Source organism: Pinus tabuliformis, chromosome 2_1 (genome assembly GCF_031772625.1).
Source record: "Pinus tabuliformis cultivar Carrire ecotype Pingquan chromosome 2_1, CPIR1, whole genome shotgun sequence".
NCBI lineage: Eukaryota > Viridiplantae > Streptophyta > Pinopsida > Pinales > Pinaceae > Pinus > Pinus tabuliformis.
Genome location: NC_142299.1, coordinates 579,210,547 through 579,232,031, shown reverse-complemented (window position 1 = coordinate 579,232,031; position 21,485 = coordinate 579,210,547). Strand labels below are relative to the sequence as shown.

The 21,485-nt window shown below is 33.0% G+C and overlaps 1 protein-coding gene across 1 annotated transcript; it reads right to left on the bottom strand.

Moving 5' to 3' along the window:
- Window positions 1-707: 707 nt before the first annotated feature.
- On the bottom strand, window positions 708-3,435 carry LOC149201771 (GDSL esterase/lipase At5g03810-like). The gene is made up of 5 exons (XM_089399817.1): window positions 3,149-3,435; window positions 2,737-2,867; window positions 2,278-2,511; window positions 1,143-1,398; window positions 708-1,036 (listed from the first exon to the last, which is right to left on the bottom strand). The coding sequence occupies exons 1-5, from the start codon at window positions 3,414-3,416 to the stop codon at window positions 843-845; spliced, it is 1,083 nt and encodes a 360-aa protein (XP_089255943.1). The 5' UTR covers window positions 3,417-3,435; the 3' UTR covers window positions 708-842.
- Between the last annotated feature and the right edge of the window lie 18,050 nt (window positions 3,436-21,485).

Sequence of the window (21,485 nt, the reverse complement as noted above, 5' to 3'; positions counted from 1 at the left end):
TAAATTATATCTCAGTCAACTTTCATCATCTCAATACTTCAATTATTCTTTTATTTGTGTATTAGTAGCCTAACACAAACACAGCTAAACAACCAAAATCTAATAAAACAATTATTATTTTAAATAAAAGTACAACTTTTGCAATTCAACAATTCCAATTTAACAATCCTTTTGGCCTCTTTTTGCACTTTTTGGGGCAATTAATAGCTATATTAATATTATTGACAATAACATTAATAACATTAACTCTTCATATTATTGAGAATTGATGTGTGCTTGATATGGGCCTATTCGCATTTATTAATGTCATTGTCCTAGTTTTAATTGAGGGTCTAGATTGATTATGAAGAGAATATGTTCAACATATGCTTAGTCTTAATGCTTATAATTATTACTATAATGGAATTATTATTATTATCTTAATGCTTAAAATGGAATATTACTATTACTATTATGGAATGAGGATAATAGAAATAATTCCATTATATGTTCTTCATTATTATTTATAATATTTATTTATATATAATCAAATTTTATTTAGCAAAATAATTTATTGTACAATAAGATATGCAATTCAATTTATTTATTTTTAATTATTTTAAAAAAACAAGTCCCAACTAGACAAAATTGACATTATTTTTCTAAGTATTTTATTATAGCCAATATTATTTTTCTATTTCAAACATATTTTTTATTAAACTTTAAAGAAGCAAGTCTCAATTATTCTTGCTTCCTTGAAATACATCCATGCGTGGTTTTATTGGATACAGTTTCCCATTATCCATGGACATCTTATTTAGTATTTCCGTACGTACAACAAAGTCTCCTTATGCATGAAATATTCAAAGATGCAGAATCGAAACACCCTGTGAGAATATGACTTGGGCGAGGATACTGTAGGCTTGCTCTGTTGGATGAAAAGAATCCCAGAACACGTATTTCGATGGATCGGGGCAGAGTGGGGTCGTGGGGTTGCAAAATATAGCCGTCTCCAGCAAACCCGTTCCGCAGCAACCTTTCCTCACTTCTTCGAACCCTACCACACATTCATTGATAAACAGTGAGCAAGCTCTGAACACAGATGACCTGAAACTTATTACTGGGATCATGCATAAAGGTATCAGAAAGAGAGAGAATATTACCATATTTACTGGGATTCTTTATAACGTCAAGCAGTTTATCATATATGTTAATATAAGCCATTTTAAGACCGGGAAGTGTGGGCTTCAAGCTCTCTAACAAAGACGCGGCTCTTTCATTAAATGAGATCGCAACATCATTAAACTCGTCAACGCATGCGTTACCGACCAAGTTGTGGAGAGTAATTTGTGAAGGCAAACATCCGAATGGAGGAAGCCCGATGACGGCAAATAGAGTGGCACCTTCCTGGTAAATATTCTGTCACAATATCATATGGTATCAGAAGACAGTTCTCATCAATAATTACTCATTTATTATTATACGATAACAATATTTTATTATTAATAAGTCATTCATAATTGTTTACTATTTAAAATGTCTGTTTTCATGTATAAATGTTATCAATGATTCTATACTATGAAAAATTCTTAAATAATTCTTAATAATAAGATTGCATAGAGTTCAAAACTTAAATATTTGATTTTGACAATTTTTTTTCAGATTTTGGATAAAATTCCAATAGAAAATATGTTACAAAACATTCTAAAATACAGAACAAGTAAATTAGATCTTTAAAATAATGTAGTATTAATATATATTTCAAATTTTGTAGTTTACTTGTTCTATGTTTTGAAGTGTTTGGGGCATATTTTTATGTAGAATTTGCCAGATTTATTAGAAATCACAAATTAAATTATAAACTCTCCACAATCAAAATGTGTTTAAGTATTTTAGAATATGAAACTTATTTATACATTCAAAAATATATTTTACAAAACAAAAATTCAAAACCAACCCAAATACTATTTAACCAAATTCTAACCCAATAGCTCAAAACTATATACAAACATACATATATCTATACATTTATTTCAATATTAACAAAAAAAAAAAAAAATTCAATTATTTTCATGTAGATTTTGTTAATTACTCAATTATATCATAGTCAACTTTCCCAAAAACAAATCAAGTGAATCTTTATCAATTCTTTTACAAACGATTCAAACACGTCCGTATCAATTTTCCCCCAAAAAAACGATTGAACCCAATCCTTAGCACTTTTAGCGAAAACAAGTCAGCAAATAGTTTATCAATTTTCATAATGCCTCATCGTTAATGTGAAGACAATATGATAACCTGTATAAATTCTGAGAGAGAGTTGAGGAGCAGATCCCGGAACTCTGTAACAGTATAGTGTGCACGAGTGATGGGATTGATATAATAGTTATTGGCAAAGTCATCGGTTCCCATGCTTATCGCAAACAAGGCTCTCGATATTATCTCGCTCGCATTCTGCCCGCCTACAATACTCACAAGCTCCTCTCGATAAAGCTTGAAATTCTCCAGCTGCTGCCCCAGAGTTAGAACATTCTGCATGAATTCAAGACAGATTGTATTTCAGTTATGGAATTTTTTTATATAGATCTAAATGGCAGAAATTCTTTTATATATATCTAAATGGTCATTTGCAAATGGTAAATTTTAAAAATATTTGAAAATCATATTATTCCAAATTCTGAGTCGATATCTAAATCGTTATCACTATAACATCACATCGTATAGGGCTATAACATCACTTATAAAACATGTACTAACAACGGTGAGTGAGGTTGCGTCATCGTATCCAGCAGCAGAAGAAGCAAAGCTGGCGCCTGTCAGAATTCGTTGTCCATGGAATTCAGGATCCAAATATGCGGGCACTATATCCGGAAGGCCTGCTAATCGAGCTGTATACAGTTGGAAAAGTTAAATATAAACATTATTACTAGAATTGGAAAGATAATAAGAATGCTAAGCGTACTTAAATTTGAAAGACCTAAACGTTTTGCCAAATGATAACAATCCTAGAAATGTGTTTATTTTACAGAAAACTATACTGGATCAATTAGCAGCACTTATCAAAGGAGTTCACCATCAGTTCCTAAATCGAGCTATGCAAACCCAGCCCGAGATATTTTATTTCTACATATAGAGGGAAAAGTGAAAAGAGTAGAGCGTTTGTAAGTACAAAGAATATCAGTTACTAATTTTCCGTTGGTAAATCGACCAGTGGGTTTATGATCCACGAAATCGTTCCCATATGGAGGAAAGTTGGCCTTCACAATCGTTGCAAGTCCATTGTTATTGCCAGGGTCTACGGTAGAATCTCCAAATATGTACACGGCCGGCACCAAAGGCCTTGTGGCCTTTGAATCTGCGTACGTTAAATGTGGTTCACGCAGTGCGAGGAAAATACTCAGGCATGCGACAATACAAACATTAACACGCCCCTCCATTGCAAATACTATTTCTGAATTGCTCAAAGAAGTACACTGACACACCCACGTTATATAACAGCCTGATGGGAATGGTTTACATCATGTCGTTGATGATAGCGATGGCTCATGACTTCGTCTCATTATCAGTCGACATCATCCAGGCTGGGTCAGTTAAGGTGACGGAAGATTCTTGTCTTCAATTCAGCTGGACGTGGCCACCAACAACTCGATGGCCCCTTTCATCTATTAAACACCTGTTCATGATGACACATGTCAGCTGGAATGTCGTCTTCACAACGATCCCTTAGATACATTGCGTTTATGCCCATAAAGATGAGTAGTTATAGGTCGTAAAGTTGCATTATATTATACAATTCTGTGATAATTTTGATGACAGAAATTTTGCAATTTTATAAATTTTTTCATATTATATACTTAGATATTATTTGTAGGTACATTATAATTAAAAATGCGTCTTTTAAAAGGTAGTAGTTTATATAAATTTATAATATAAAATTGCACAAATATTTTGTTCAGATTGCTGAAAGTAGTCGGAATCTGGGCAAAAAAATTTCAAAAAATCTTGTAAGGGCAGTCTTTGGATTGTGTTTTTGATGGTGGAAATGGATTCAAAACCATCAAAAACGTCTAGAACACTTAAAATTTTGAAATTTAACTATAAATTGGATTTACAAAAATCCTTGCGGGATTTTCTCTAAATATAACAAGAATTTCCATAACTTTCAGAGCAACTCTTCAGTTAAACTATGAGGAATTAAATATTTTAAGTAAAATAAATAAATAAATAATTTCATTTAAAAATAATATGTATTTACTCTTTTTTCCAAATTTAGAATAAAGTTAATAGAGTAAATATAACCGTCCATCATGTAACTCGATAGAAGTGAACAGTTTGCACATTTTGGAATTGTGAAATTAGATATGACTTCTAAAATCTCATTTTTATTGGAAAAAAACATGGGATTATTTTTAGAAGATTAGCGTAGTGCTGAGTTTAATATGGATTTTTCTTATTGGTAATTTTATATAGTATTCTAGATGGTAAAGGATTTTAGTTCGAATTAGATTTTTTTTTTTTAATATATAAATAAATTCAAGAACATGGAAATTATTTTTACCACTCTAAATCATTCATAACTCTAATTCATTTCTAAATCATATATAAGTTTTGCCGAATTAAAGCTTTTATAAATGATGAGTTTGTATTTGAAGGGGACAGTGCACTAACTTAAATAAATAACCCTCTACTTCGTCAACGCCGAGTTAATTTTGAAAGCGTTTGTTTGTTTGTTTGCCAAACGCAATAACATAATGTGGGACGCACGCAAGTTATATGTAGAAGGGGAGTCTGAAGAGTTCGCAACTCACTAGAATCTAAAATTAATAAAGATCACAAAATTAATGAAAAGTTATATGCTTCCAAAAACAAAAGACAGTAATCTCAGGACAGGGCCTCTTTAGATGAAAGGGCCGGGGCATCCGACCTCACCCTCTCGGTATTCGACACTCATTCATTTAATTATTAAATTTAAATTAGGTTGTTTCTTTAATTATTAAATTAATTTATATATTAAAAATACATTTTAAATAATAAAATCTATTTTTTTAGATAAATATATAAATAAAACAAAATTTAAATATAAATCTATAGATAAATGAATAAGCACATTTTTTCGCACAAAGGTTAATCTACTTCTTAACAAAGGTATGAATATTTAAGCATATAAATTAATATTGTGTAAATTATATAATGTGAAAGAATGATATTTACAACAATGCATTTATCAATTCTTATGTTTGATCTTATATATAATTATATATGTTTTTAAATATATATATCTATATATATATATATATATATATATATATGTTTTTAAATATATATATATATATATATATATATATATATATATATATATATATATAAATTTTATTAGAAATATTTCTGATGTTATTTATATTGAAAAAATGTCTATAGTTAATTTTAGTTTTAGAAAATTTTAGTGTGAAAGTTAAAATTGTCATAGGTTAAGTTTTTTTATGTGTATATATAAAACAATAATATGTGAAATTAAAATGAAAAATTATATTCAATATTTATGGATAAGATTAATATAAGATAACTTTCAGTGTAAAAAATAAAATTGTAATGAGTTATTTTATGTTTATTGTTTGTGTGTCTAAAACATAACAAAGTTACATCTAATACTTAAGTAGCATGTTTTTACGAGTGTTTTCTAATAAAAGTTTAAAATTGATTGACCCTATACCATAGGCCTATTATATACATCCAAGAAATTTTAGTGTATTGCTTATAAAGAATGATTAGGATTTTATGAGATTTAGCTAGCCTAACAAAATTACAAACAACATACATTAAAATTATTCATCTTAAATTATTATGTTTTCCTTAAAAAGTCACTCAATTTAGATTAGGAAGACCAACTAGAGAAGAAGGTGGAGAATTAGTAGAAGAAACTATGGCCATGATGTCTCAAAATCCTCCTTACTGTGCTACTTGAATATTCCCCGTCAGTCCATTTAATTCCACTTTGAGCTCTTGAGTTTGGTTACAACATATAAAACTAAGCTAAGAGTCTATATATTCACATGCTAAGGGTGATGATTTCCATTTCATCCTTTGTTTCCATAGTGCCTCACTTTCTCTAGATTCCACCCACAAATGTGATTTCATTCAGATTGAAATTCTCTCATGATGTTGTTAGAATCAGGGTGCATTTACCTACTTATCCATAATTACAATTCAACCCGATGCCCTAAATAACATTGTAAGCTCTAGTAGGTTGGAAAATTATCTTGAGTAACCAAAAATTGAAAGTTGTTAGATTTATTACCCATTTTTTCTTCCCATGCTGATAGCATCATCCTTGGTTCTTATGATACTTGGTTGGCGTATTACTATAATGATCAAAATGTTATTTTTCACCGCCCATGCCTAATTCAAAAGCCACAAAAGTTCCAACCGTGCGAAGGATTGACAACTTACGATCATCATAAATTAGAAATTACTACACCACCTTTCTCACACACATATCTCATTTTCCATTTCTGGAACCCTGTTTTGAGTTTCGTTCATATTGTCCTTCTTACTTTCCCAACCTTCCATCCTCTTAAAGGATTAACTTCTCACCTTTAAGGGAAAACACAACCCATGATTCCCCTCACATGACATTCTCTTATCTAACTTCACGCATGTGTTACTAACTTTAGCATTGAGAGAATCTTTAGTTTGCATGTTGTTGAGGTTATGGAATTGGTGTTGCCCACATTAATCCACTGACCTTTGTTATGCTAGAAGGAAATGTGACTGCTTCATTGACCATTGAGTTTGTCAACATGTTTAATTCTCTTAGCACATTCTTAACCTAATTTTTTAGGAAAGAGGAGAGGAATTCCATAATTCTTTTGCAAAAAGAGATTTTTTTGAGATGTTTGGGGCTAGTTCCAAGGTTGATATGTCTAATTCTGTTGTTGGAACTTCACACTATGATTATTGAGCTATTGGGAAGATCCTTGGCCAAGCTTATTCTTTGAAGGAGTGCATACATTTCTGCTCAATTATTAGAAACAATGCCTAGGATCAATGGAAAACATAATCCCATTTGTCTTATGAGGACAAACACTAACCGCTCGCAACTACCACCCATTTTGAAAGGAAATACATGTAGGTGAGATTTTAGCTACATATGTGTGCACAAGTCCCAAAACCATTTTAATATAGGCTCTTGAGGTGCAACCATACATTAAAACACTACCTCAAGGTTCCCCCATGGCTCTAGGGTTAGGCCCTCAATATAATTGAATAGTTACAGTGGGTGAAAAACTCCTCACTTTCCACCATTGTATCGAATCCCTTTGGTCCCTATTTTAAGGGATGACATGAGAGTGAGATTTGGTCCACTTATGTGCACACAAGTCATGAGGAAATTTCATATAATATCTCCAAAGGAAATCACGCATTTGAACACTACCTCAAAGTTCCCTCATAGCCTTTGGCTAAGACCTCATAAAAATTAAAACCTATCTATAATGAAATAAATAGTATATATTACAAGATAATATATTTTAATTTTCAATAATTACAAGATTTTGAAAAATGTATTAAATTAATTTACATGATTATAATTTAATTTAATTAAACATATGTAAATTGGAAATTCTTATATTTTATTTTAAAATTATATTGTGTTTTGTGTTTTCTTAAAAATTGTATGATATATTGTATAAAATCATACTAAAGTCACATTAGTGTTGTGTGATATATTGTATAAAATCATACTAAGTCACCTTAGTTTAAAGTCACATTAGTGTTGTGTGATATATTGTATAAAATCATACTAAGTCACATTAGTTTGCGTGATTGTAGTTGATTTCTTTAGATTATGAATATAAATTAGTGTTGTGTGATATATTGTATAAAATCATACTAAGTCACCTTAGTTTAAAGTCACATTAGTGTTGTGTGATATATTGTATAAAATCATACTAAGTCACATTAGTTTGCGTGATTGTAGTTGATTTCTTTAGATTATGAATATAAATTAGTGTTGTGTGATATATTGTATAAAATCATACTAAGTCACCTTAGTTTAAAGTCACATTAGTGTTGTGTGATATATTGTATAAAATCATACTAAGTCACATTAGTTTGCGTGATTGTAGTTGATTTCTTTAGATTATGAATATATATTTATATTTAGTTAACCTAAATTAAAAGGCAATGAGAATAAGAACCTTACGTTATATTGAGGTACAATATTTATTTTGTTAATTGTGCCCCAACTACTTAGTGATTGGAGGTGATTTTATGATTTTTTATTTTCAAACATTTCTTATTTATTCTCTAAGTCAGTCTTAAACGGATGTAGAATATATGCTCAATAATATTGACTTGTGTTATATGTTATGGATGGGTTTCTTATTGTCTTGGTCAGCTACATCCATGCATCCAAAATGGATAGATTGTGATTACCCTCAGTGGATATTGAGATACACAATAATGTGAACTAAATATTTTTATAATATGGATGAGTTATATTAATACATTGTGTATCCTCTATTTGAGATCGCAATCACAATTGATGAGTTCTAGTGTTCATATCACATAATCATATCTGTGGGGTGGTGGCTCGGGGTTTGGGGGAGGATGGGAAGGGTACCGGGTTAAGTATTTTAAGGCAAGAGATTTATGTCAGCAATGAGTTTGAATGACACAATAAGTGCAAAACATGTTTTTAATTCATAATAAAAATTAGTATTTAAAAAAAAATATAAGTTGTACTACTAATAAGAATATTCCCTACATATGGAATTCAACAATGTTGTGAAGAATTGCAAGAAATTCATAAGTTTTTAAGTGTCTTATTGTGAATAATCATAATGAGTTAACCTATCTCTATTGCATTTTTAAATATTTTTATCCTACCATGTTTAACTAAAACATGTCGTTGTTTCGTGCTTTGAAATATATATATATGGCTAAAATTTGAAGTGTTTTAAGCTTAAGTAACTTACATAAAATCCCTCGACACCCAAAGATAATAGGTTTATAAAATAGTGACTTTGAGGCTATCCTTTAATACACATTGATATGCATTCTACACGTATTGTATTACTGGATTCTACACATATTGTATTCATGATGTCTTGATTGTGTAGATATAATACAAGGGAAACACTAATTAGTGGAGCTCTTTGGTGATATAAGGTTGACAAAAATGATGAAAAATTAATTTAGCTAAAATCTTTCTTATTAATAATCAAGGTTGGAATAGACTCTCATTATATATAAAAAAACAAAGAAGTTAGGGCACTTGAAGATTCCAATTGAAGTTTATTTTTCATAGTGCAAATCACAATATGATTATTTAAAACAAAACGATACATAATACATATTTTAAAAAGTGGCCCAATTTTTATTATATATTTTAAAAGCACTAATGCATACTTTTATAATAAATTACTATAACATATTATTTTTATGGTATTAATGCTTATGACTAATTCAGTAATATATATATTCGTGGTATTAGTGCCTATTACTAGTTCATTAATGTTGGCGTTATATTTTCGTGCATCATGAGGTATTTATAATAATAATTATTATAATAATATTTATGAAAATCATTTATAGAAAAAGGTGTGTTGTTTATATAGTTGGACTAATTGAGGTTTTTATCACCATTATTAGTATATGTGAATTAATGCATGTATATTGTATTGATGTGTAAATTATTTAAATGCATTGGTGTGTAATAATAATGAAAGAGCACTTGTGTACAATTATAAATATAATATATTGTTTCATTTACATTTTTATGATATATTTAGTATTAAATTGATTTTGATTATAAATGCGTAATTAGAATATATTCAGAGAAGATAATGTGAGATAGTTATAGAGTTTTTTTTTTCCCAAAGAAAAATTCAAACTTTTTATAAACAAGATAAAAAGTTACATAGTATATGTTGGAGCATTCAGTTTGCTATATGATTGAGTATCATAGAGTTCTACAAAAATGGGCTGCCTTTCCTATCCAAAACTATGAGAAATAGTAATCCCTGAGACGGTGAGCCTCCTCATGAAAAGGAAAACAACTCCCATCTCCAGAAACAGTGAAAAATACATTCCATGTATTGATTATCCAGGAAGAGGTCCAGGCCATGCATCTATTTCTCGGGTCTCCTCATCGAAGAAAACAACCCAGACAAAAAATAGATACAAAAGTCATACAAAAAACTAGAAAACAGTTTTACCATAAGACCATAACAACTGTAAGCAAACCCGGAAAAATGGCTATGAACAACCTATGGAGACTCAAAAAGATATAACAAGACCATGTGTGAGGAGACTGATCCAACACATGGATATGTCCATGGTCCTCCTCTGCTATTCTCCAACTGCCCAAATCTTGTTGCAAACCCTCTTTAGAAACCCTGTCTCTTGTATCATTGCGTTCCTTGTATATATGGCATAGGGAGAAAGCATTAAAAGTAAGCTTTAAATTCTGAATCTCTTCTAATAAAGGTCTCAAAATATAATTTTGACATCTACTTTGACCATTAACCCATTTTATAATATTTAATGAATTCCCAAAAATCTGAATTGTGAAGATGTTCCTGTGGATGAGCCAGCATAAAAGCAACTTTAAGGCAGACAATTTTGCGAAGTTATTTGATCCAGTGCCTAATCCCACTGATGCTTTTAGAATCTAGTTTTCATTTAGGTGAATGATCAATCCTGCTCCTGCTTTATTGTTCTGAGAGGCCCCATCAAAATAAGCCCATGGAAATCCTTCCTTGATTTGTTCTTCTCTAATCTGTCTGGGGATCCTTTCCTCCTCTAATTTGGGGATGGTTGAGTAAATAGAGGTACACTGTAAAGCAATTGTCTCAACAGGGGTTTCCTTATCCAAGAAAATGCACCTATTCTTGGCAATCCAGATGCCCCATGAAATAATGGGAGGTAAGTTCCGCAGATTCCCCTCTGGATATAGCCGCCACCATTTATCCCAAACATCAGTGATGTTTTCCCCTTCCCAGACTACCTGTTTTTGGATGAGCTTCCCAACCTCCACCCACACTTTTTTGACAATAGGACAATCTATAAATAGATGCCTTATTATTTCAGAATCAGTTTTTACATAAAGAACATCTCCTCGGCCCTTGCTTATATCTGGATTTAAGAATGTCCCATGTAGGGACTTTTCTCTTGGGAATGCACTAGAAGAAAAGTTTGGCTTTTTCCAGGCATTTTAGCTTCCATAAGGGCTCGGCCCACCATTCCGGATCTCCCCAACCTTTCTTCGACATTAGGAAATTATACCTGAATTTTGGAGAATAAGATCTAGACTCAGCGTGGGCCCACACCAATAGATCTGGCTTATCTTTTGGCCTCACGTTTGATCTAGATAGTTCTTGAGTGTAGGCCTTCCAATCATTCCACCAGTGGGGTCGGAGATCCAACTCCTCTCCCGATTTCCATGCTTGTCCCCAAATTGTTGAATGACCAATTTTCTCTACCTGACTAAGGAAGAGAATTCCTTTGGATTCTAGGTGCCTGATAAGACCTGGGGATAGAGCAAAGTTTTCATTGCACCCCACCCAGGGATCCTTTCCTATCTGAAGGTTTTCCCCGTTTCCAATCTGCCATACCAAACCTTGTTCGATAACCTTGAATGCCTCTATAGTAGCCTTCCAAACCACCGAAACATTCCCTCCTTTCTTGTTGGGATTCCTTATCCATTCTTCTAATGGGATAGGGTCTATGTATTTTCGTTTCACCACTTTCGTCCAAAGATTTTCCATTTTAATGATTCTCCACCCTGATTTGGCTGCTAGAGAGGGGTCGAAAGCAGTGAGGTCTTTTATTCCCCACCCTCCCCATTCTTTAGGTCTTGCCACTTTCTCCCAGGCGACCCAAGGAAGCATTGAATCCTCCTTTGATCCTGCCCAGAGAAATCTGCTGCAGATCCTTCTTATCTTCTCCAGAATTCCTTTAGGTACCCATGTCAAAGCAGCCCAGAAAACCGGTATTTCTAAGAGCACTGATTTGATTAAAGTCAATCTACCTGCTCTGGAGAGCCACTTGAAGCTCCAATGCATTATTCTAGCTTCTGTTTTACCTAGCAGCCAATTCCAGTCATGCTTCTTATAAGCATTCAGTTTCAGCGAGAATCCCAAATACTTGAAAGGATCCTCTAGTTTATACACATCAAAAGGAAGAATTGAAGTAATTTTGGTTTTCTCCTGCCTGTTAAAGCCTTCCAGGATTAGCTGAGATTTCCTATAATTCACTTGCATCCCTGTAGCTTTCATGAAAAGCTCAAGAATCTTCTTGAGTTCCTTGATTTCAGTCATATTCCCATTGCTGAAAAGTAAGATGTCATCAACAAAGAGAAGGTGAGAAATGAACATATTAACTGCAACTTCTAAACCTTTCACAGTGCCTTCCCTTTTGGCCTTCAATATTAGTTGGTTCAACCCTTCTGCAACTAGAAGAAAAAGCAAAGGAGACAAAGGGCATCCTTGTCTTAACCCTCTTTTCCCTTTGAAAAAAGGAGAGGCTGCTCCATTAATAAGAACCGCAAAACTGACACTGGTGATGCATCCCATGATCCAGTTGGTGAAGTCAATTTTGAAGCCTAGGTGAGTTAGCAACATCCTAATATAGGTCCGGTTGATTCTGTCATAGGCCTTTGATAGTTCAATTTTTACCACTGCTCCTGTCCTTTTCATTTTCTTAACGTTGTTGATTGTCTCTTGAGCCACCCCTATGGCTTCATGAATCTAGCGACCATCCAAAAATCCAAACTTTCATTTGAAATGCATCTTGACAGAATCAACTTTAATTGGACAACTATCACTTTAGCAATGATTTTATAGATATTGTTACATAGAGATATAGGCTTGAAATCTTCAAAGGATCCCAGATCTTCCTATTTAGGAAGAAGGGCTATAAAAGTTGAATTGAAAGGGGGATATACCGCACCTTTCCTCTTGGATTCTTCAACCACCTCTGTTAATTCTATTCTATTCTGGTCAAAGAAGTGTTGAAAGTGTTCTATAGTCCACCCATCCGGGCCTGGGCTTTTATCTTTCGCCATATATTTTATAATACTTTCGACTTCCTCCTTTGTGACTTCTCCCATCAATTCTCCACTTCTTCCTCCTCCACATACCAGGGAAAACATTGGGCTGTTCTGATAACTTCTTCTAATGTTATCTCCCCTTGATCAGTGAACAGTTTCTGAAAGTGGCTTCTCCCCAAGCTCGAGAGAGATTCAAAGGTATTGGCCTCTCTGCCCTCTTCGTTCTTTAGCCTCCATATGGTATTCAAGTTCTTTCTCCCTTTTGCATAATTATGGAAGAATCTTATGTTTTTGTCTTCGGCCTTTAGCCAAATCGCCCTACTCTTCAACCTCCATTCCTCCTCTCTAGTCAATAGTATTTGATTTCTATGTCTTTCTAGCAGCAAAATTCTATCCTTTGACTCTTGAGATGCATAACCATCCGACTTAGGACTTTCAAACTCCCAAAGTTCTATGTCTATTTGGTTTAGATCCTCATTCTGTTTCTGCTTCCTAATCTTCACCCATTCCATAGTTTCTTTCTTTAGTCTTGTTATATTTTCCATGAAGAAGAAGCTCTTGTCCTCCATAGAGCTCCTACACAGAGTTCTCCAAGTCTCTCGAAATAGCTTATTAAAGGATTCCTCCTGCAACCAAGATGCATTGAATTTGAATGGAGCTACCAGCTTAAGGGGAGGCTTGGAGAGCTTAAGAAAAATTGGAAAGTGGTCCAAATTTCCTCCTTATCCCACCCATTGCCAAAAAACTGGAATTCTGGAAGTCAAATCTTCACAGAGGAGAAAGTGATCCAACCTTTTTGTGATTCTAGCTTCACCTATTCGACAGTTCCTCCAAGTGGGCTTTAATTTAATTAGGTTAACATCTATCAGATTATGAGAGATGAGGGAGTTAATGAAAAAATCTGATAATGGGTCTTCTTTGGTAGAAGCCCCCCAAGTCTTGGCATTCCCCATAAAAAAATTTAGATCTCCACCTAACACCACGTTTTGGCTTCTCAACAATGATTTTGACCGGAGGTCATTCCAAAAGGAGACTCTCCCCTGACACGGCCCATATATGTTTAAAATCACCAGAGGGAAGCCAAAATCATGGGATTGAACTTCCATCCCCAACGCATGTACCATCCCCCACTGATTTACAATTTTCAATCTTCCTTCCCTAAAGCCTCTCGGCAAGCCCCCCAAGTGGCCAACAGAATCCAAAGCTTGAAAGTGCCAACCTGGGAGAAGAGAACTTAGAGCAATCACAACTTCCAGACTCATACCTAAAGTCTCTTGCAATAAGAGGACATCAGGGTTAGAACGTTGAACCATCTCCTTAAGAGCCAGTTTTTTGGGTTTACTAGCTAAACCCCTGCAATTCCAAGATAGGAAGATCATTTTATCACTTTCTCACATGGATTCACTGCTCTAAGCACCCCAAGAATAGACATTTGTTTGCCATTCGCCACATCAAACTTTGCTTTCACCTGAGCTTTTGACAGGTAAGACTTCCTGCCCCAAGATTTCCTCTTTGAGCTCTGAGCTAAGTCCATACCTAAACCACCAACCGTCTCTAGGGTAACAGGTTTTTTTATCCAGGGAGCGGAGATTATAATGACATGCAGACAAGGGAGGAACGATTTTATTATCACAGATTTCATTTGGAACCCCCTCACAGTTCATATCTAAGTTGGGAATAGTAGAGGTGATGTTATCAACTTGAACTTTTTCAGCAGGTAAAAGGCAATTACTGTTATGAGAACTAGAAATCAAGCAAGCATCTTTAATTTCACAGGATGGAGACACAGATGAATTACTTGAGTCCAGGCGCATACCCTTTGAGTCTTCAATGAGGTTTGCTTTCGATTCTTCGATGGGCTCTTGGACCAAGCTCCTGGTCCCAAGAAGTTTTTTAATCGCGGCCTCCCAGCCTGGATTCTCCTATAAAGCCTACTCCATAGACTTATCCTCCTTATTTCTATCCACATCCATGGCTTCCTCCTCTTGAACCACATCTGGCCTAGAGGCCCTTTCCATTTCTGCTGCCAGCACCTCCGCCTCTACTTTCTTCTGCTTCCTTCTGTAGTGAGTGCCCAGCGGACAGTCCCTAGCTAGATGGCCATAAACGTGACATCTATGACATCTGAAGGGAAGATGTTCATAATCCAAAGGCTGCTAAAAAACGAAGTCTTTATATTGAATTTTTATGTTTTCCGCAAGGCCTTCTCTGGGGTTTAAGCTGACCAAAATCTGAGCCATGGCCTTATTCTGAGTTTGAAGGAAGGACATATCCATTTCTAGATAAGAACCGAGGAGGTTCCCTATAGATCTGAACACTGAGTCCAGCCAGAGGAAAGGGGGCAACCCAGGTAAACGCACCTAGACAGGAAAAACTTCAACCTTTTCTCACTGCGCATCGAATAAAGGAGTCCATCACTTGAATAGTACAGGGTTGTTGCTGAAAGCCCAATTTTTCCCCATTACCCAGTCCACCACTTCCTTTTTTCTCAAATTTCACCATAAACCACCCTTTTGCCAAGACTAAAACCTTGAAACTTTTGTCTAGGGCCGACTGCCACTGCTAAGTCATCCAAGTTTGGATGAATTGGGCTGAATATTTCTTACCCCTCGCTCGCCCCACCAGAGTACATTCAGCCACCTCAATAGCCTCCTCTATTTGAACATCCATTCCAAGAACTAGGTTTGCTTCAAACTCTTTTTTCTTAATGAATTTCTGCTTCTTTCTTTTCTCCCCAGTCTGCCTCTTGCCAGAGACGTCCTCCCTAACTTGGGAATTCGTAGCAGCATTGGCCGCTTCTTCTTGCTACTCGAGCACATCCTTGTCCAAGGTAGGGTTTCCTGTAACTGTGATGTCTGCTAAAACCCTGCTTCCAGATCCTTTTTCTAGTCCTTCTGCGAGACCCAAATCCATTGTCTTCCTTCCAAATTCAGTTCCAGAGGCTTCCTTGCTTAGGCCCAAAACCACACTAGATCCAATGCCAACCAACCCAACATCTAGACTGGGGTTTACCAGACCTCTGGTAAGGATGGATCTGGTAATAGCCGATGACCTTTCTACTTCAGCCACCCCTAAGTTAGTTTTGAGACCTCCTCCCGGACTATTCCAGATCCCATGTTTCGACCCATAATTAAGAATAACATCTTCAAGGTCTCCGGGGAGGAAACGAGCAAATGAAAGGGGTTTATCATTACTTACGTGAAAGGAGTGGAGTGCTTCTGCCTGAGGGAAACCCTCCTCCTGAAAACTCGGCTCCTGAGGTCCAATATCGTCCTGATTGTTTAGCATGGCCAACCCCAAACTTTCCTCCAACAGACCATTTGTTGACCTGTTCCTCCACGACCCTTCTGAAGCATATTTCTCATTCCCATGGCGACTAGCTGACCCAAAAAACCATTCAATGTTCTGAGCAGTTAAATCCTTCCCCCATACCGACAGAATGTCTTCTGGCTTGGGATCAAGATCAACAGCTTCTCTAGGTTTGACCATGATTAAAAATTTGTAGCAGGTTATCACAGAAAACCACAAACGTTCTGTTCTCGCCTACAATTTTAGGGTAGGACCTCGAGTAAATCGGAGATGGCGACAACGCATTAACAACCGGAAATAGAAACATTCTCCTGCTGCCATAAACAGGGAAAGGCATTTGCACCCACATTCCAAAGTGGCCCTTCTATGACCAGCCAGATGTCCCCATCAGATGCCTTGAGCTGCCACCTGCTTCCCTGAAGTCTTGCGCTATCCTTCACCATACATGCCCGTCTCTATCACCGTCTCTAGGCCCTTGTCTATAGTGCCTTAGGCCCTCAGCCCTGTTGGCCGTGGCCCAAACTCTGGCTCCTATGACCAAACCCTAGCTCCTGTGGCCATCCTTTTCCCAAGTTCGACCATTCAATGGCAATTTTTAAGGAGATAGTTATAGAGTTACCAAAGAGTATAATTAATTTTGTGTGTTTATAATCATAAAATAAGACCACTTAATTATTAAAAAGTAATAAATATACCCACTATATAGTTGGAGGAAATAATATTATAATAAGGATCATGATAAAGTATAAATATATGAGTATCATTGTATCAGAAATGTTGGACTATTTGTATTATAACAAGTGAATGATTCCTTCAATAGAATGATTAATTGTGAAGTGTTTTCATACTTTAGGGATTTTTTATATGGATAACGTGGAGCATATATATGAAATCTATTTTGTTATTCAATTTCGTAAGTTGGGAATCATAAAAAGTGGAATTAGATATTATTTTTGAGCTAAGCCGAGATAATTTTTTTCTAAGTTCTCAAAAGGAATAAGAAGATCATAGTATTTGTATCAATTCTTGTAGATTTATAAGAAAACACTAAAAAAATCAATGGTATATTTTATTTCCTCTCATAGAACCATGCAAGTTAGAATAAGAAAAAAAATATTAGGTTTAGTACGTGAATATAGCAATGTTTTAAGATCAACTATTTTAAGGGTCTTCCATTATGGTTGCATGGATTGTAGAGAAGATATATTTTGATAAGGGATTGTATTTCCACCAAATTAACAGCATTACAATGATGATTTTGGAACTTTAATTTGGTATACTATATAATTTCAATCAATATTTAACGTGGTACAATATTTACAATTTTCTATTTTCAATATTCTAACTCTCGTACTTACAATGACTTGTGTCATTTCTTGATGGTATATTATCTTACCTTATTGAGGAATATTTGATTATATATCTAATGGCATATGCAAATTTTGCGATAAATACAAATTAGGTTTAAGAATCTCCTCTTATAAGTTTTTTTGAAAGGAATCTATGGATTGTGAAGAGCATGTCAAATAATGCTTACATAGAGTAGAAATTTCAATGCTTACACAAAGTAGAAATTTCAAACCCTTAAAAGTATTTGTATAATGTGGTTCCAAATGGAGCTAAATATAAAAAAATATAGAAATCCCATGAAGCAATTCGAAGGATGAAAATTTGAGTGAAATTTGAATATGAGTAACATATGTCATGGTTGGTATGATATATAGCGTGTTTGGGAGAAATGCTATAGGTATAGTTTTAATTTATAGGAAAACAACTATTACTAGCTTCCATTTGATGATAGATAATACTTTTCCAAGAATTTAGGAGATGTTTATGATTATGAATTTTTAGCCAACCTATTCTCAAATACTCTAATGTATTTCAAATACACATTCAATCATTTTCACTTATGTTTAGAATTTTTTGGATATTGTTGGATCTCTATATTTGGATCCATGTGATGATGTTAGGCATTTTGAGCACCATTATTGCATTGGTCGCATCTTTTCTGACATTTAGGATTACTAGATACAAATTCGTTTTCTTTATTACATATAGGCTCAAATTTAGGATAAGTGAATTCTTTTGTCTTGTTGGAGGTCAGTGTTGCTTATTACAAATTGTCAAATAATTCCCTTTTTCATTATTATATTTTTCTAGGTTTCCACTGCCCTTTCAACCTTGATTAGTCATGTTATGCCCTACTTTTGTATTCTTAAGTTTTAGCCTTGCTTGGAGCATGCACCCTTTTATTCATGTGAATGGATTATTCTCTTTAACCATTTATAGAAGAACATTTATACAACCAAACTTAAATCCATACTTCTAACTATCTATGAAGCTAATGACATACAAAAATGAGTCATTATTTTATATTATTGATAACTTTAGTTTTTTTTTTTTTTTTCTAACCCATGAGAAGGTTTGAACCATAAATCTCATCGAACATAACACTTCATTATCAGGGTGATGTTTAATTGAGTTAATCAACGTGTCAATAAATTTAAATATGATCCCTCATTTATTCATAATTCTCATGATTGCCACCCTTGTAACACATAATATGATATATATTATAGAATATCTAAAGATTAATCACATATATTCTCTTTTATATACTATCAAATGTTAAGTTAACTGAAAATTCCCATCATAACATTCTTAGGGAGAAGATATATCAATATCTTTGATATCCTATGGATCAAAGCATGGAGTTGGGTTACACTTTTTTGCGAAATGAGGATGCAATTGTCTGAAAAGTGGATGCTCGATCGAGAAATTTTAAGAGAACGATCGATCAATTTTCAAGCACTCAATCGAGTTATTGAGGTGCTTAAAATTAGCTCGATCGATCCATTTTCTAACCTGAGTTAATGACTCAATCGAGAATAGTCGATCGGACTATGTCTTTCAATCAAGCCATTGGCTCAATCAAAATATATAGCTCGATTCAGCATTATTTATGCTTCAAATACTCTAGCCACGACTTGCGCATGTCATTTTTCTCAAACTGCCAGTGGAAAAGGAATTCAACGGAAGATTTCTAAGCTCAACCGAGGTGGTGGAACTCAATCTAGCTACCTATAAACCCCGTGAATGACCCAAAGGCTCAAGTTGAAGTATGTTTCCTATCATTTTTGTCTCTTTTATTTAATTTCATTTTGCAAAATAAAATAGAATAATTTGAAGAAAAATTTAACATATCAAAACTACAAAAAAAATCCTAAGAGTCGCCATGAGAACCATTAAGAAAACCCTTGAAAACTACAAAAAAACGTTAAAACCCACCAATAAAACCTTTGAAGACCCAAAACAACTTAGAAAAGCACAAAAGAAACCCTTGAAAAGCACAAAAAAAACTAAAATTTTGTTTTTTTAATTTTCATTGTATACATTATCTACAATATTAACATGTTTATTATAAATATTTTCTACAGTAAATTTTATTTTTAATTATTTTATGTTTTAATTTTTTCTTCAGGATTTTAGTCAAATAAATTTTCAAAAAATAATTATTTAATGTTATTAAAAATGCATTTTAAATTTCGAACAAATTTGATCAAAAATACGCGCAAAAAAATTTCAAAACAAAAAACAATTAAACTATAGAACTCCAATAAATAAATAAAATAAGAACTTTAATTTGACATAATGAATATGGTTGTTTATGGTGAACCTCTATTAAATCAAATAAGAAATTTTATTTCATTTTTTATTTTAAATCTAAATAAATGTATATTTAAATAAATATTTTTAGTAATAAATATAGTAATTTGTTTTATAAAATTAATTATAATTAAATTAAATATTTTAACTAAATTAAATATCCAAATATATATATATATATATATATATATATATATATATATATATATATATATATATATATATATATTTTTATTAAATTTTATTAACCACATATATAAATTTATATTTAAATAAATGGTTTTTTAATAATAAATATAGCAATTTGATGAATAAAATGAATTTTACTTAAATAAAATATTTTAACTAATTAAAAGTCCAAACAATTCTTTTTTTTAATTTCAATAAATATATATATATATATATATATATATATATATATATATATATAGTAGAGAACACTAAACATAATTCTCTCTCTCTCTCTCTCTCTCTCTCTCTATATATATATATATATATATATGTATGTATAAGTTGTAAAGTATACTATAACTATAACTATTATACATATACAACATAACTAAGTATATAATTATTTAATATAACATAGCATGTAACATAATTATGTAACTAGATATATGACATAGTTATAGTTATAATATTTCTCTCTCTCTCTCTCTCTCACACACACACACACACATATATATATAACATTTAACATAGTTTTATAACTATTTAACATAATGTGCTCTTCATAGTTTAACATAAGACACTTTTTTAAGACTCGAGTTGATCTATAAACTATAATTTCCCTTAAAATTTTCATTACTTATATTTTTGAAATTATTTAATATAATGATACATGACAACTATATATCTATTAGTTCCCACCCTTATTAAATTTGTTAGTTGAGAAATGATACTCTAACTTATACTTCCTATTTTTTTATTTAACTAAATAACGAAACACACACACACACACACACACACACACATACGTATAAGTTTCAACAATGCATCATTGATACATACATTAGAGCAATGATGAAAAGTGCATTTAAATTCAAATATATAAGCATTTTGACAATTTTCTAATTTGTACCATATCATTTCATTATGTAGCGTGTCGTACCAAAAACATTGTCTTCATGTGCTTGCATCTAGTGCATGTCATGTGATAAAAGCAAACATTATAATAAATTTTCTTATGGAGTATTTTGTTGGCATGAAGTCTTATTAGTTTTGCAAATAGGTTTATTTCAATTTTTTACATATATTCACATATTTATGCTCTATGAATAAAATGCATTACTTATAAATGGGAAAACATGTAAGCTATATTTTTAAGATCACACTTTTCGATTGTGTTTATGTGGAACTCAATATTTTGATTGGTAATTTATCAAAATAGACACTCTATTTAGTTTAGTACATTAGCCTAGATTATTCTACTTGAGTTTATAAATAGTTTTCTTGTCAACATTCTTTCTATGTCAATTTT

What these genes read in the sequence shown, in the direction of transcription:
- LOC149201771 (XM_089399817.1), bottom strand. Translation starts at nt 3,416, where the DNA reads ATGGAGGGGCGTGTTAATGTTTGTATTGTCGCATGCCTGAGTATTTTC. An exon ending in ACGCAACCTCACTCACCGTT is followed by an intron (nt 2,512 to 2,736) that starts GTTAGTACATGT and finishes GAATTCATGCAG; the next exon opens with AATGTTCTAACTCTGGGGCA. An exon ending in AAAGAATCCCAGTAAATATG is followed by an intron (nt 1,037 to 1,142) that starts GTAATATTCTCT and finishes AATGTGTGGTAG; the next exon opens with GGTTCGAAGAAGTGAGGAAA.